This window comes from Gavia stellata, chromosome 1 (genome assembly GCF_030936135.1).
Source record: "Gavia stellata isolate bGavSte3 chromosome 1, bGavSte3.hap2, whole genome shotgun sequence".
Classification (NCBI taxonomy): Eukaryota; Metazoa; Chordata; class Aves; order Gaviiformes; family Gaviidae; genus Gavia; species Gavia stellata.
Window position 1 is genome coordinate 75,086,745 of NC_082594.1, and position 14,778 is coordinate 75,101,522.

The window sequence follows — 14,778 nt, forward strand, 5'->3', positions numbered from 1 at the left end:
TGTGTCTGCTATGCCCGAGTGTGCAGTGGGTGACTCGGTAGCTGCCTTGGCCCACACCAGGGCCTTGGTGCTGGTTTGAACCAAGGGCCATCCAAGTCACCGTTTTCCTTCTTTAAAGCATGCGGGGTATGTCTGACAGCTGGAAAAACAGGAGCTTTAAGCAGCCCTACTTCAGGGCAAAAGATGAGTGTGAGGCGGTGAAGGAAGCTGGGGCTTGTTCTTTGAGCGTCCGCCGTCCTTCATTTGCTTTATGTGCTGCAAAGTAATCTCAAAGCATGGTAGAGGGGAAGTTTATGAGTTGAGGGGGATGGTGAATGTGGCAAATTTAGGGCTTTGATCTCACTGAAGTCATGAACCTGGTGATAACTGCAGCTCAGGAACTGTGCTGTAGGGCTGCTGTGCTTGATTGCTAATGCACGTTGAGAGATGCAGCAGAAAATGAGTAGGCATAAACACAAATAAGTTCCCTCTACCATCGCCGTCATGTTTCAGAGGTTCCTGCACCATGCGGCTTCGTACTTGTGCTCACATCACTCACCCCACTGCAATGGCAGCAGGGTGATTGCCAGCACAGCACAGGACACCTGCCAATCCTTTTTTTTGTTGTTGCTGTGCTAGAAAGGTAACAGCAACAGCTTGTACAGGCATGAAAGATCTGGTCAAAGATTAGCTAAGAGGTAACAGCTTGTCACCAGGCCAAGAGGCACCTGGGAGACCGCTGGATCCCCTCATCCTCCATGCTGTGCATGGGTGGCCCTGGGCGGACGGCTGGGGCACGCATGTCTTTGTGAATGTGGGAGCGGGAGCAGTTAAAATAAGCTGCTGTAGAGATTTTACGAATAAATGCCACCTCCCCCTTCTTGTAAGATCACGCCCTGGGCTTTGTCATGCTGGTTTCACGGGCGTCACATGAACAGCAAGAGCCAACTCTGCCAGGAGAGTTGTATTTTTAACATTGCGGAGATGCCCTGGGAGCGTGCCTTGCCGCAGCCTCCGGTGCAGAGGCCGTAGGTGCTTTCCGCACCCCAGCCTGGAGGAGCCCAAACAGGCGCTGCCAGTGCATTTTGACTCGAGTCCCATGACAGAGCGCTGGATCCGGCAAACTGGAGCTGAGCGGTTGCCAGTTCCCTCAATTAGGCAGGCTTCCTGACTTTTGTTCAATCCCTCGCTTATTAATGGCGCTCACCTCTTTGATCAAAGACTTGCACTGATTTCAATTAGGGTTGAGCAAGAACCCAGTGACAGGAAAGGCTGTATCAGGAAGAGCAGCTGCTGTACCCTTAAGGGTTTCTTCACCCTCGTGACCAGAATCTATAGTCATAGGTGTAGTGTATTTATTCCCAACCAAGCTGGAGAAAACTCAAGTAATCCTTTGCTGGCAAAATAGCTCTGCTGAAATAAAAGCAGGCAGCACTGACTGCCCGGGGAGCTCCTGTTCTTCCCATCTCAAGCACAGGGGAGGGACCAGGCCCTTCCTACAAGAGGGTGAAGCCACGAGAAGATAAGCCTTGGCTCTGCTTTTGGACAACGCTGTCAAGTGGGATATTGCTGGGGTGAGTGCCTGCCTGGGTTTTTTAATAACTCTGTCTTCATTAACTCCAACCATGTCTATTGTCATCTCCAAGAGGGAGACAGCTGCAGAGGATGACTCTATTTAGGTAAAGAATGAGTTTAAGGGATTGGGACAATCAAATTATATGCAAAATTGAGTTTCTAGAGTAATGAAAGCTGGGCTAGATCCTCAAGGGGAATAAGCGACACAAGTGTAATTTATAGAGTTGTGGAAAAAAAGAGGGGAGTGATGAATTTACTAAAAATTTTCAAAGCTACAGTAACAAACTCACAGCTATTGTCTGAGCACATGCCTGTAGGTAACAGAAGACAAACACAATTATTTAAATACCACATTAATATATGCGGTGTGCTAATGCCTTGATACACTCTTCCCAACGGCACTATGTCGATAAAAACTAGTGACTATAAAAAGAAGTGGTAGGAGTTGCATCAGAGGAGACCGAAGCAGTGGGAAAGGAGAGAGGAAACCATTCCAGAAGGAGACACTGCGGTGGGGCGTCAGCCAGAGGTACAGGGGTGCGTGGCTGCCTTTGGCCAACTTTACTATAAACTTCTGCTTTGCAACCCAGCAACATTAGAAACAAAGTGCGTGGTGGGGGCAGGCTCTTTACGTTGTGGAAATAATTAAAAGAATAGTTGGCTGGCTAGGAACAAATACATGCAACTGGTACTGCAGGGATGCACCACTTGTCGACAGTGTCCACAAAGCCGTTGAGATGTGTCTCCTCCTGACGTGACCGACCTCTGGAAAGGTAGACATGGGGGATGTTGAAATGGTGTGCTGAGGGTGGGAGATGTGGTACTTGTGCAGGTAGTCCAGAAGTCGGTGGGGTAGGAATAAGAGATGGTGCAAAATGCAGTGGGAGCATCCCCAGAGCATTTGCAGCCACCCAAGTAAATCAGAGAGACATGCTCTGGTAGCGTTTTCCCAGCTGCTGTCCTGCCTAGTGCTGCCGATGATCCAGCACCCAAGCTGCTCTCCAGGAAAGCAGCATATGCTTTTTTTTTTTTTTTTAGCTGCGGCGAGGCAAATGCTTTGTCCCTCTGCCTGACTTGGTTTTACTTTGCTGCAGCCTGTGGTGGGGAAATCAGTCAAGTCACCAGAAGAAAAGAGCTAGATGGGAAATGTGGTTTTCTCCACCAAAATTCCTTTAGAAAAAGTGCTTTGGGAAATATTTTGCAGGAAAAAAGATGACTTATATTTTTTTTTTTTCTGCATCTGAGAACCAGTCGCTTTTCTTTTTAAATGAAAGCTGTTAAAATGATCATAAACCAGAGTTTTCCTCTTGAATATGTCTTCCAGCTGAAAATTCTGTGAAAAAATAATGCATATTGTTCTACATGAACCTCCCTTCAAAGTTATCACTTAGGTTAAAAGAAGGAAAGCAGAGAGTAATGTGAAAAATGTTGTGAGAGCGAGTACAGACGGCAGGTTCCTGCTGAAATGAGATGGAGCCGATGGATCGGGCTGGGAGCCCAAGGAAGGCTGAGAAGGGTCCTCGAGGTGCCCACAACCACTTTGCTTGTAATACAGCGACCTTGGCAGGAATTTGACTTGGAAATACTACTGGCTTTTTTGCTAGAAATGTTTGAATTTGTCTCTGGCTTAGGGCTGTAATTTTTTAATCTCTGAATTTGGATCGATGGTGACTGTGATAGACTAATACTAGGTCTATCTCAGCTATTTGCTTATCTGGGAAAAATGTGCATCCCATGAATCATTTCAATGAACATTTTAATTTGGTGTTCAAGTCTTGCACGAGTAAAGAAATGCATTGCTCTCGCATGCTGGCTTGGGGCCAGTTCCTCCCAGGTGGCTTCTGCCCTCGCTGAGTGTGGTGGGGGCAGCGACCAGCAGCAGCAACCTGCCTCCCGCCTTTCCCCCTTGCTGCACAGGCAGGACCTGGAGAGGTGCCCTGTCACCGAAACGCTGGTGGTGGCTCTGGCTCGCTGCCTGGCTTGGACTCCGTCCTCATGGCAAGCCTGCCCTTGTCCCCACCTTGCCGGGCCAGCTGCCAGGGAACACCCACTGTCACCTACCCCTGATGAGCCGGGCTGGGTGGGAGAAGGCACTCGGCATCTTCCACCTTCGCTTCCAACAGACAAAAAAGTCAGATGCTAAAGAAGGAATAAAATAGAAGTCTTAAAAGCCAAGCAAGATATCACTGTCCTGCAGCATCCGTGGCAATCGCCGAGGCTCCCTGGCCAAAGCCCTTCCCTGGGCATGCTGCGGGCAGCAGCTCACAGCTCTCTGCCGAGGCGGGGATCGGATCGGGCTTTGCGTATTTGAGGTGAGGAGCTCTGCGAGGAGAGCAGGTGACTTCGCACACAAGAAGGTTGTGGCACAGCTGGGAATAGGAGCCAAGTCTTAATGATGCTAATATGCCTTAATCACAAGAATATTTTTTTCCTTATCATTCAAAGTGACTTGTACTACAAAACCCTCCCCTGCATCGTTTATTAACCTCCCCTTTTCATCATCCGAGATGCTCATTTGGCCCTAAATTGGGGAAGACTGGGCTAGCCCTTGGGGTGACTGAATGGTGCAACACCTCAGTTTCCCTCTCCTGCTCTCATGACATGAGAGAAATACTGAGCAAGGGGTTTTCCCTATCACATGTTCTGCTGCTGGCACCGCAAACCAGACCGCGCAGAAGGGCTTTGGTCCATGCCTCATCATTCATGTGACTGCTGACTGAATACAAAATGTAAAAGGTTACCTGCTCCGTGCAGATAACATCAACTATTGCACATTTTTAATCGTCGCTGAAAACAGCAGCCAGTTTCATTGGACCGGCGCTGGAAAAGAGACACCAACCCAGGTCTTGCAATGTTTTCCTCAGCAGGTGTGTTGATGCGATGGACTGCAGAGTTTCGCATAGGTGTCTTCCAGCTTGGTATAAATATTCAGCTGTTTGACCGAGGGAAGAGGGTTCTTAAAATTCCTCGGTTTACATAGACAGTTGTTTCACTGTATGCACATTAAAAGCTTCAGCTGTCTGCCTGCTTATTCAAAGCTTCAGCTTGAAATTAAAAATGAAATGACGTGTGCTTGCATGGGGGGAGAGAGGGAGGGAAACAGCAAAGAAACCTTTTAAGGCCAGTCATTCGTTTGTATTTTACCTGTGTCTTAGGGGCACTGAAATCACCAATTTTTGTCCAGATCATTTGAAAAGGGATGTAGACTGAAGATTAGAAAGGCTATTTTCAAACAGCTACTGGAAGGAGGTTTTAGTTTTTAGAGCAGAGTGGATGTTTTTACACCAGTTTTTCATTCCTAACAGGAAATTTTTCTTACCGTCTTTAAATTCTGGTAACTTGAAACAGTTTAACTTGGAAAACGTTTCAGTGACACCTGTCAGCCCCGTGGTGTCTGTAAGGGGTTTAGGCACAAGTCCAGGTGGCTAGAACACCAACAAAATGTTGCAGACAGAAGATAGGCAGGGTGAACCTGGTGTTTTTTATCTGCAGGGATTTTGTCTGGGGAGAATATGGCAGGATTCGGTGCTTTCTGCTTGGAATTGCTCTTTTTTTCCCTGCATGCTCACCTCAGTGCTGCGGCAAGCAGGGTGCGAGGTGCCGCACAAAAAGGTGCCAGGTGGTGGCATGCCTGGGGAGTGATGAAGCCGGGATGTTTTGAACAAGGCTTTTTGGGGTCATTTCCTCATTTTTCCCTCTGAGATGTTGTATTCTGTGAAACGCTGCTGCTATGTAGCTCCATGGGGTGCCGGCAGGGAGAGTGTGGCAGGAGGTGGACCACCAAGCACGGGGTGAGGGGACTGGTGGCTGCATCCCTGCCAGTCTGTGGGGACTCTCTTGGAGGGCAGTGGTGCCCTCCAAGGTTGGACGACCCTTCCTGTTAAAAGCCTCCATTTTCAGCTGCTTGGAAAAATTAGCGAAACTTCAGCCAGCAAGGCACAAATCTTCCCCTGTATTTGCCCTCCTCTTAAAAACAGGGGAAATTTGAGCCAAAATATTCAGCTGTTTGAAAAAACACCACAGCTGGAGGGGCACACGGAGCTATTTCTTTGGTGGAGGGGAGAGACGCTGAGGCTGGACGTGCAGCTGGGGAAGGCAGAGGCGTGCTGAGGCTCCCTGGGACAGGGCAGGTCTCTGAGGCATCGGGGGGGGGCATGAGAGGGGTAAGCAGGCAGCTGGTGCAGGCAGGTTGGTTTCTTCCCTGCCTGTGCCTTGTGAAACAGCTGGCGATAGCGTGATTGCCTGCTCCCCGTGCAGCGTGCGGGACAGGTCTGTGAATCAGTATTTCACCACGGCTGATCTGCCAGGCCCCTGTTTTGTTGCTGCAGAAGCTGGAGAAGGGGCAATAAATGAACGGGGAGCTGGTGGGTAAAGAAAGGTTTACTAAGGCTTGGCTGGGTCAATGACACAACCGATGAGACAAATGCACACTGGCTGCTGTGGATCTGGGGACCTTCTGCCTCTGTGGGAGCCGCGCAGATGCTGGGCTGCTGCTGAACCCCGTCTTCCTGCGGGGCAAGGTCAGCTCTGTGTTTTCCAGACCACGACACAATAAAATCAGCGTTGTGTCTCCAAGCCTCGGGTCCCAAATACGGCAGCCCCATGACACTTTAAAGCTTTAACCCAAGAGAAACTCACTCCTCCAGCTCAAGCATGGCTTAACAGGTTTCAGGAGGTTTTATTGGCGTCTTGCTCTGTATCCTCATTTACACTTGAGAACTGGTGCTGTTTGCCTGCACAGAGCGGCTCGCTGCCCGGCCTCTCGTGGCCGTTTTTCTTGGAAGGCAGAAGGATATATTTGATAAATGGGTTGTTTGGACCTTACCTTGGCTGTGTGACTCCTTGTCATGCATGTCTGGGGCCAGGGAGCAGGGAAGATCCCAGGTCCCCAGCCCTGGCGTTTCCACTCACGGTGATTACTGGCTCTTCCCACAGATTTTGAAGCATATTAGTGCTAAGTAATTATCTGTAAACCTTATCACCAGCTCACCTACTAGGAAACAATGCCCACTTGAAGACAGTAATCCATAGGAATAGTGTTACGTCAGGGACTGGCTGCCTCCCAAGAAATCTCTCTCCAATCTGTGGAAAAAACGTGCTGAGGCCGGCAGGCGTAGCAGCGTCGTCGTCTCCACTGGGGGTGACTGAGGCAGCGAGTAGGCCCCTTTCTTTTGCAAGAGCTGGACAGTGGAGGCCATGGCTCACACCCCACACCGCAGCAGGGGCAGGGCCGGCCCAGGGGCCGAGCTACCTGTTTTGGAGGGCATCAACGGGCTCTGAACACAAACCGGGATTGGGCTCCCTGTGCCAGGGTGGTGGCTGCGCGGCTGGTGTTCCTGCAGGCACCCTGCTGCAACAGGGCTGGGGGGACGGGGCAGCTGGGGCATGAAGCCCCCCTGGCACCCGGGATGGGAGCTTCATAGGTGGCTTTGCCCCCCAAGCAGCAGCTGGGGTAATTACAGCCTGGCACAGGGTGAAATTCGGAGTCTGCGGCAGGGGTTGGAGCCCTGGCTGGGGCGGTGAGGGGGCTGACAAAGATGAAACGCTTGGAGGGAAAACAAAGCAGCAGGATTTCAAAGGCAGGAGCCTTCCCTGGTGTTTGCATATTCACACTGACTTGGTGTGGGAACAGGCATTTGGTTTGCCGTGGCCTTGGTGGCAAACCGCAGTTGGTATTACGGGTGCGTATACATCTTCCTATGGAGCAAGTCAGTGCATCAGCATTAAGGCAGAGCCTTGTTTTTCCACAAAAAGGCTTCTGACCCATCGCTACTGCTGCCTAGAGGTCCCTCCCCATGGTCTGGGGGACCCTTGGGATCACCAATCCCCAGCCAACAGCTTGGTCCTGGCTCAGAGCTGTGTCCCCTGCACTACCTTGTCTGGAGGCAAGTGCTTCATCAGCACCTCTGGTTTAAAGTCTCTGGCCTAGGAAGGGTTTGCCAAGGAGAAGCCTTGGCGCCTCAAGCTCAGTTCCAGCCACGAGGCCGTGGAAATGTCACAGGAACCTCCTAAATTTCTCTGTCATGTGGGATTTGGAGGGCTTTGCTATTCACAAACTCTGCGTTTAAGCACTGTAGGCATGAAAAATCCACACAACAACAACTTTTCATTAAATCCGTTATCAACTCTCTTCCCCTCAGACCATGTCCTCCATCAAAATTGAATCCGTCGTGAAGGAGAAGAATAGGATGGGAGAGTGCCCAGTCTGGGAAGAAAGGGAGAGCACACTCGTCTATGTAGACATTAACTCACAGAAAGTTTGCCGCTGGAGCCCACTCACCAACGAGGTGCAGAGTGTGTCCGTGGGTAAGAGTCCGTACTCTCCACTTCATCCTGAGAGTCTTGTCTGTCCACCCCTGTCCATCCCTCCTGGTAGGAGTCCCGCAGCATGGTGGTCTCCTTTACTTTCCATGGGGCCACACGCCCTGTCTTCCCACAGCGTGTTGCTGAGCACAGCGTGGCCTGAGCCAGCTGAGCAGAGGGGACTGTGCTCAGATGCGGAGGGCCGTGCACACGTTGCCCTTGCTAAGCCCAAATGGGAAGGCATGTTTCATATGGGACCGGCAGAGGAAAAGTACAGTCCTAATGGCTGTGCCTGCCCAGAAGGTGGAAAGGTCTGGGGAACATCAAGCCAGCGAGATGTGCTAATGATCCCAGGGGAGAAGGATCTTAGCAGCAGCCCAGCCTTTCCTGGGTCAGGGATATCCTAATCATGCCCAGATGCCCTCAGTGAGGTGGAGAGGGGTAGGGCTGACTGATGGCCCATAAGCCGCCTGCCATCTCCTGCTCTCTCTTGCCCGCAGATGCCCGCGTCGGCTCGGTGGCGTTGCGGCAGTGCGGGGGCTACGTCATCGCCCTGGGGACCAGGTTTGCCTTTCTGGACTGGGACACCCAGGCGGTCACCACTATCCTCGAGCTCGAGCAGGATAAACCCAACAATAGGTTCAATGATGGGAAAGTGGATCCAAAGGGGAGGTTTTTTGCTGGTAAGTTCCTGGCAGAAATTTCCCCTAGAGCAAAGAGGAACTAATTACAGTGTATTTTATATAGTGCATTTTATTCCGTCTTCTTGATTCCTCTGTTGAGTTCCCCACAAAAACTACTGCCGCAAGCGTGAGCCGTCTTGTGAATGCTCTGCTCAGTTACTGCCCGATGGAGGAGGACAAGGGACCCCACGTCCTCTGACCTAAATGAGGACAGAGGCTGTCGACAAGGGCCGTCCGGCAGAAAGGCTTCCCTTCTACTTGGCGGATGGTGTTTTTCAGAGTCTGCCTCCACGGGAGGTGAAAAGCTGGTGAAAGGCTCACGCAAGTGGGAAGGTTTCTGGAAGCGTAGAGGAGGATGCAGCTCCTGAAGCAGAAGATGAGCTGTGGCTTGCACCCTTCACAGACAGCCTCCCCTGGTTAGCCTGTGGGAAACAGGGATGTGGGGAGAGATCCTCAGCCTCCTGAAGGCAAGAGGGCCTTTTGCCACCGGTTGCAATGCAGCCAGGATCCCCCTGTGCTTTTTCTCCTCCCATAGAAACGAAGAGCCAAGTACAGCAATCCACACTGGAAGCGGGGAGTGACTGATGGGAGTGAAAATGGCTCTGTATTTGTTTTGCCAGCCAGCCTTTTCTTCTTATTTCAAATTTGCCAAAAATCGGGAAATTCGTTTGACTCATGGTTATGCTCGAGGGCTGATGTGTCACTAGAGTTAAGGGCAAGAACAAGAGAGAAAATCCTGCTTTGCAAACCCGTTCCCAGCTGTGCATGGTGGATCAATGCTTTCAACAGGGGTTTTGGCCAAGTGTTGTAAAACAAGCTCATGAGGTCTTCCTGAAAGGGGAGGCTAACAGAGACAGCCTGTCACAATTAAAAGAAGGCGTAAATGCCCCCCTCCAGTGTTTCCTGTCCCATCGCTGCAGAGCTCTCTTCTTTCCCGAGAAGAGAGAATCAGAAACTACATAATGAGCGTAACATTGAGGCATAAATTCATTAAGAAAAAAATCTCACTTCTGTGGTATTCTCTCTCACTTGCTTCTGAGATAACCATGATTTACAGCACCTGTATTTTAAGGTCACAGACCATTTAAATGATGAAAGTAGCCTGCAAAGAGCAACAACAGAAAGAGCACATGATGCTTGCCTGCATCTTGGCTTCTGGTGTGAGAGAAACCTCAGTCCCTGGCAGGTTGTGGTGCTTCTTTGGGTCTTTGGTGTCTACAACTTAAACCTCATGGCAACGCAGAAACTGGTCCTTTTGTTGACCAGGATCAGCTCCGCAAGAGGCAGCTGCTCCTGACCTGCTCCTTTTCCTCCTTCTCACCAACATGATGGGACCTGGCTAGTCCCTTTCTCCCTAGGATCTCTTAGTAACACTTAGAGAAGGTTTTTAATCAAGCATGAGGAACAAGCTTCTACTTTCTAACTGGCGCTCCCATTTCCATTTCAGGCACGATGGCTGAAGAGACGGCACCGGGGGTCCGAGCGAGGCAGCAAGGCGCTCTCTATACCCTTTTCCCCAACCATTCGGTAATAAAACAGTTAGACCAGGTGGACATCTCCAATGGTCTGGATTGGTCCCTGGACCACAGGACCTTCTTTCACATCGACAGCCTGGCATATGCTGTGCATGCCTTCAGCTATGATATGCACACTGGAAAGATCGGTACACGTGCTTTTCTAAATTCGGTGACAAGTACTGCTATTACTCTTTCTGCAGCAAGACCTGGGCGTGTAAGGTGCAGTGATTTATTTGACAGATCTCATATCTTCTGGTTACAGCTTGTCAGCAGGCTGACTGTGATTTTTCTCAAGCTTAGCTACAAACCAGGTGTATTTGGTGAACAAACTTTTGACAGTCCTTCAACTTACTTTCATCGGGATAGATGGCTTGTATTTAAATCCATTCAAGGAGTTGCAAGGAAGAAGCCATTTATACTGCAGAGTAAGAATTAGCTTATAGGATGCTATTTATTCTTGAGTGCCATCTACTGGAATGCTTTGATTGTACTAGCTCCATAAATGCAAATACAGAATGTGCATGCATGTATATCACAGAAATGTATTTAAAGAATCAAGTTATCATTGTGATTGAAATTTCCCAATTCTGAAATTAAAATTGCCTTCAGATGTTTGGCAAATTTCACTTAAATACATTTCCTAGACAAACATTTTTTATTACAATATCTGCAAAAAGGAAATTTAAGTGCAAGCAAAGCAGATGTAACCTCATTTCAAAACTCTGTGAAATACTTTTGTGCTGTATCAACCCGTTATACTCCATGGGAATTTAAACGGCTGAACTGCCTGTGTACTCTAATCAGTGTGGACTTTGTGTAATCGTGCGTGAAAATCGTACAAATAATTACAGTTACTCAGATTTCATTTTGCTGAGAAAACCTATTTCTACAGATTTTAGGAGATAAGATTTCTAAAGAAGATGTAATGCTACTTTTTCTCCCCCAAATACTAACACGTAATGAGTTTGAGTTTCCTGGCCTTGGCTTTATGCTGGTGACTGTCTATTTTTGGATGGTGCAATGGCCATAAGGCGCTGGGTCAGAGCAGGCAGACTGCTGCCCGTGGGCACTGCTCCATGGTCTGTGCATGTGCCCACTGACCTGTCCACACTGCAGCCTAGACCACTAGCAGTTGGTGTCCAGGCTTAATCAAAACTGGTAGCTTGATTGGCTATTAAAATAAGTAAAGATCTTGATCTTTACCCATGAAAGATTCTTTATTACCAACATCTAAATTCAAGTCATTACTTATGTGATATATTGCTCATAAAAAGACATCCAGGCTGCCACGAGCAATGAAAGTCCAGGAAGAGTTACTGTGCTTGCAGCAGTCGTGGTATGGCAGTCAGCTGGTGGGTTAACAAGAGGGACAGAGGCATTTTGTTCTCTTCCTTGGTAAAATAATAGGAGCCCTAATTCAGTACAATCCCAAACCGCAATGGCTCTACCGGGGGCTTGTTTCTGCCACGCTAAGTTAGGCTTTTAACACATCTGCTAAATGCATATGTGATACGAATTTTGCAGCATGTCTTTGTCACAGAAAATGAACTTTCCTGTTTCCAAGAGCGTGGAAGATGTTAGACTGGAATCTGATACAGAACTGGTACCAGCCCATGTAACACTGGCTTAATAACTCTCCCTGCAGCCTGCCCCAAACTTTTGTACCATCTAGAAAAGGAGGAGCAAATGCCTGACGGGATGTGCATTGATGCAGAAGGGAAGCTCTGGGTGGCCTGTATTGACGGTGGGAGAGTCATTCGTATAGACCCAGAGACAGGTAAGGCCCCCGACAGCATGTGCATGTTGAGTGTCACCTACGTGCCACAAAAGTGAGAGGAAGGGCAGCCAGGAGGAACAGTTTGAAGGTGAGATAAGGTGTCATTTATTGCCTGTCTCTGCCCCATGCATTGCCATGAGCATTGCTGGTCCAGGCCCTGACCACGTGGAGAGCGCTGCTCCCCGTGCTGCCTCCCGATGATGAGTACCCCTGCTCCCACAGCCTGCTGGTGCAGCACACCCACTTCTTAATAATGCCACCTAAAAAAAAAACAACAAACCACACTGCATATCTATTGCGAGAAACATTGTAAACCCGCAATTACAAAAGAAAGAATTCTCAGCATTGAAGTGTTTAACTGGGAAATGCTGTTAGGGAATGACAGCCATCCCAGGCCCAGGTGTCTCTGCCCTTCCCGGCTTGAAATACTTTATTGTTCCATTTTGAGAAAAGGAAACAAAGCCTTGCAGATATAGGGGAGAGGCTGAAAAATAGTTAAGAGATGAGGCAGATTAAAGAACTTTGTTTCCCCACAAACTGGCCTTTCGGATATGGCCTGCCTGAATGGGAGATCCCTTCTGAGTAAATGCCACAGCTGCACCATGTGCACTAATAGTACATTCACATTTACATGCCTCCTAAAAAATGGACATTAGGAAACCATCACATTTTTTTTCCCAGGAAAAAGAATCCAAACTGTGAGGCTGCCTACTCCGAGGATTACCTCTTGCTGCTTCGGTGGAAAAGACTACTCAGAAATGTATGTGACTTCTGCATACGATGGACTGGATGAGACCACCTTAGCCAAGGAACCTCACGCAGGAGAGATTTTCAAGGTGAGCAGATTTTATTTCTTTCTATACGTCAGACTGGTCAAGCCTTGCGCTCGGAGAGGTGCCCCGCCCCTGCCCTTGCTTATCCTGCTCTCCTGATGTGCTGGTCCGGATACATTGCTAGTCCCCAGGTCGGGCACAGCTGCTTTTGCACAGCTGCTCATGCATTTGAAAGGAAGATGTGGAGAAATTTCTAGTAATTTTGTTGATATGTTAGTTAGCCAAAGTCGGTATCCGGCCAGGATCCAAAGGCACGCCAGTGGATCTGGGGCTGTCCCATATAGCATATTCTGTAACACACTGTAAATTCTCATTTTTCAATTGTACCAGGGTGTCTAAATATTTACAACACATATTGCTGCTTTAAAAATTAAATGCTTAAATTCACCAGGGCAAAGCTTTGCATCCCAATCCCAAAACTTTTGGGACTTTTTTTAGTCTGTTAAAAGTGGGTGCTGTTTTGAGTAACTAATAATCTGCATTTCTGTCCAGGGCTCTTGAATACAAAACTTGTTTCTGTCTTTGATTTTCAGTCCATTAGTAAAAACTACATCAGGAAAATAAAATGCAGTTCTGAAACACCAATTGCCATCATTTTCTGAACGTTGACCATAGCATGAAAGGGAAGGGTTGTAAATGAGGAGAAATGGAACAAACCAAACTGTATTATCAGGTTCACAATAGGATGAAGACATGTTCCAGGAGGGATGTGATCTAATCTGGGATCTGGGACCTTCTAGTTGAAAGCAGTGCTTGAAACAGATTTCCCATGGCTGAGAACTGATAGATTTCTCAAGCAGTGGAGTTTTGGAGCCCACAGAAGAGTTAAATACCAAAAGATAATTTTGAACCTTGCCTTTTTTATCTCTCTTCCTCAATTCTCCATTTCTAGAAGGGAATTGGTATTTTCCAGACTCCCATTTGTCTTGCATGGGCAAAGCACATTAGAAGTTGCTACAACTTGTTCGGTTAATACAGAGATAAGGACCACATGTAAGGGACTCAGATAATGTGTAAATTAGCAAAATTATTGAGTGGTGCTTGATAATCTTAGAGTCCTAAAGAACTTGATGTAATGACTCTTTTTGGGGTCCTCTTGAAGTAGGGGTAGGTTGCTATGATATTTGTTGTACATTTGAATGTTGTACTCAGTTGGAGATTTATCTTTTTCCTTCTTTTTATTTTTTTAAACAGATAACAGGTCTGGGTGTGAAAGGGATCCCACAGAATTTCTATGCTGCTTGAACATTGACGCTAAATAACAAGAAATGCTTGCATCTTGTAATTCTGACAAGGAGAAGTCCAACGAACTGCAGAATTTATCTGTATGAGGATTTCTAAATCCTCAAACAAGCGTGCTTGTTTTGAATTGAAGATATTCCTTGTTCTGTAGGCCCGTGGCATGGTGCAATAGTTTAGAGAGGTAAACTTAATCTGTATTACACCTTGATAGTTTTTGTGACTTTCCATAAATCTCTACAAGCTTGAGCTTAGTTTTGCTGAACTTTCTGATGACCAGCTCTGGATTTTCAAGTCCGTGTTTCTCAAAGCAGAATCTGACTCTTGGTTTGTCTTTTCATGTTACAGTGATGTACCAGCAATGATATGGCAGATTTTAATAAACATTTTAAGAGTGATGACTTGAACTGGATGGCTCCTCTGCTGTGGGACTTCCCTGAGGTGTTTTCTTGGTGATCAGACTTATTTGTAATACCCAGACTCCATTTTTACATCCATGCTAGCTTGTTTCCATTTGCCTTGTCATGGATTCTTCTGTCTTGTCTTTAGGACACCATTTATGCTGTTGAAAATAAACTATGCAACCATATTTGAAATATGCTTATGGGGTTTTTTTGTCTGCATTCAGATATTACCATGAAAATGCTGAGTGACCACACACGGTCAGGGTACAAACACAATGGCCTGTGATACTGAAAACCGATGCTCCATAGAGTCGTCCTGTCAGGGGTTGTATTTGCACATAGACACATGGACTTCCCTTTGCTTTCCATATCTTCTTATTGCATGCATGGCTTCACCTTCTTATTGCATGCATGACTTCTCTCTTCCTTTCCTGTTTCAAGTCTTTTTCTCCTTTTTCCCTTTTCCCT

General features: G+C 47.7%; 1 protein-coding gene across 1 annotated transcript; it reads left to right on the top strand.

The window, feature by feature from the left end:
• The first annotated feature begins 7,697 nt into the window (after positions 1-7,697).
• On the top strand, positions 7,698-13,912 carry LOC104261211 (regucalcin). Its single transcript, XM_009817162.2, has 6 exons — positions 7,698-7,860; positions 8,358-8,540; positions 9,988-10,203; positions 11,703-11,834; positions 12,516-12,670; positions 13,862-13,912. The coding sequence occupies exons 1-6, from the start codon at positions 7,698-7,700 to the stop codon at positions 13,910-13,912; spliced, it is 900 nt and encodes a 299-aa protein (XP_009815464.1).
• The last annotated feature ends 866 nt before the right edge of the window (positions 13,913-14,778 follow it).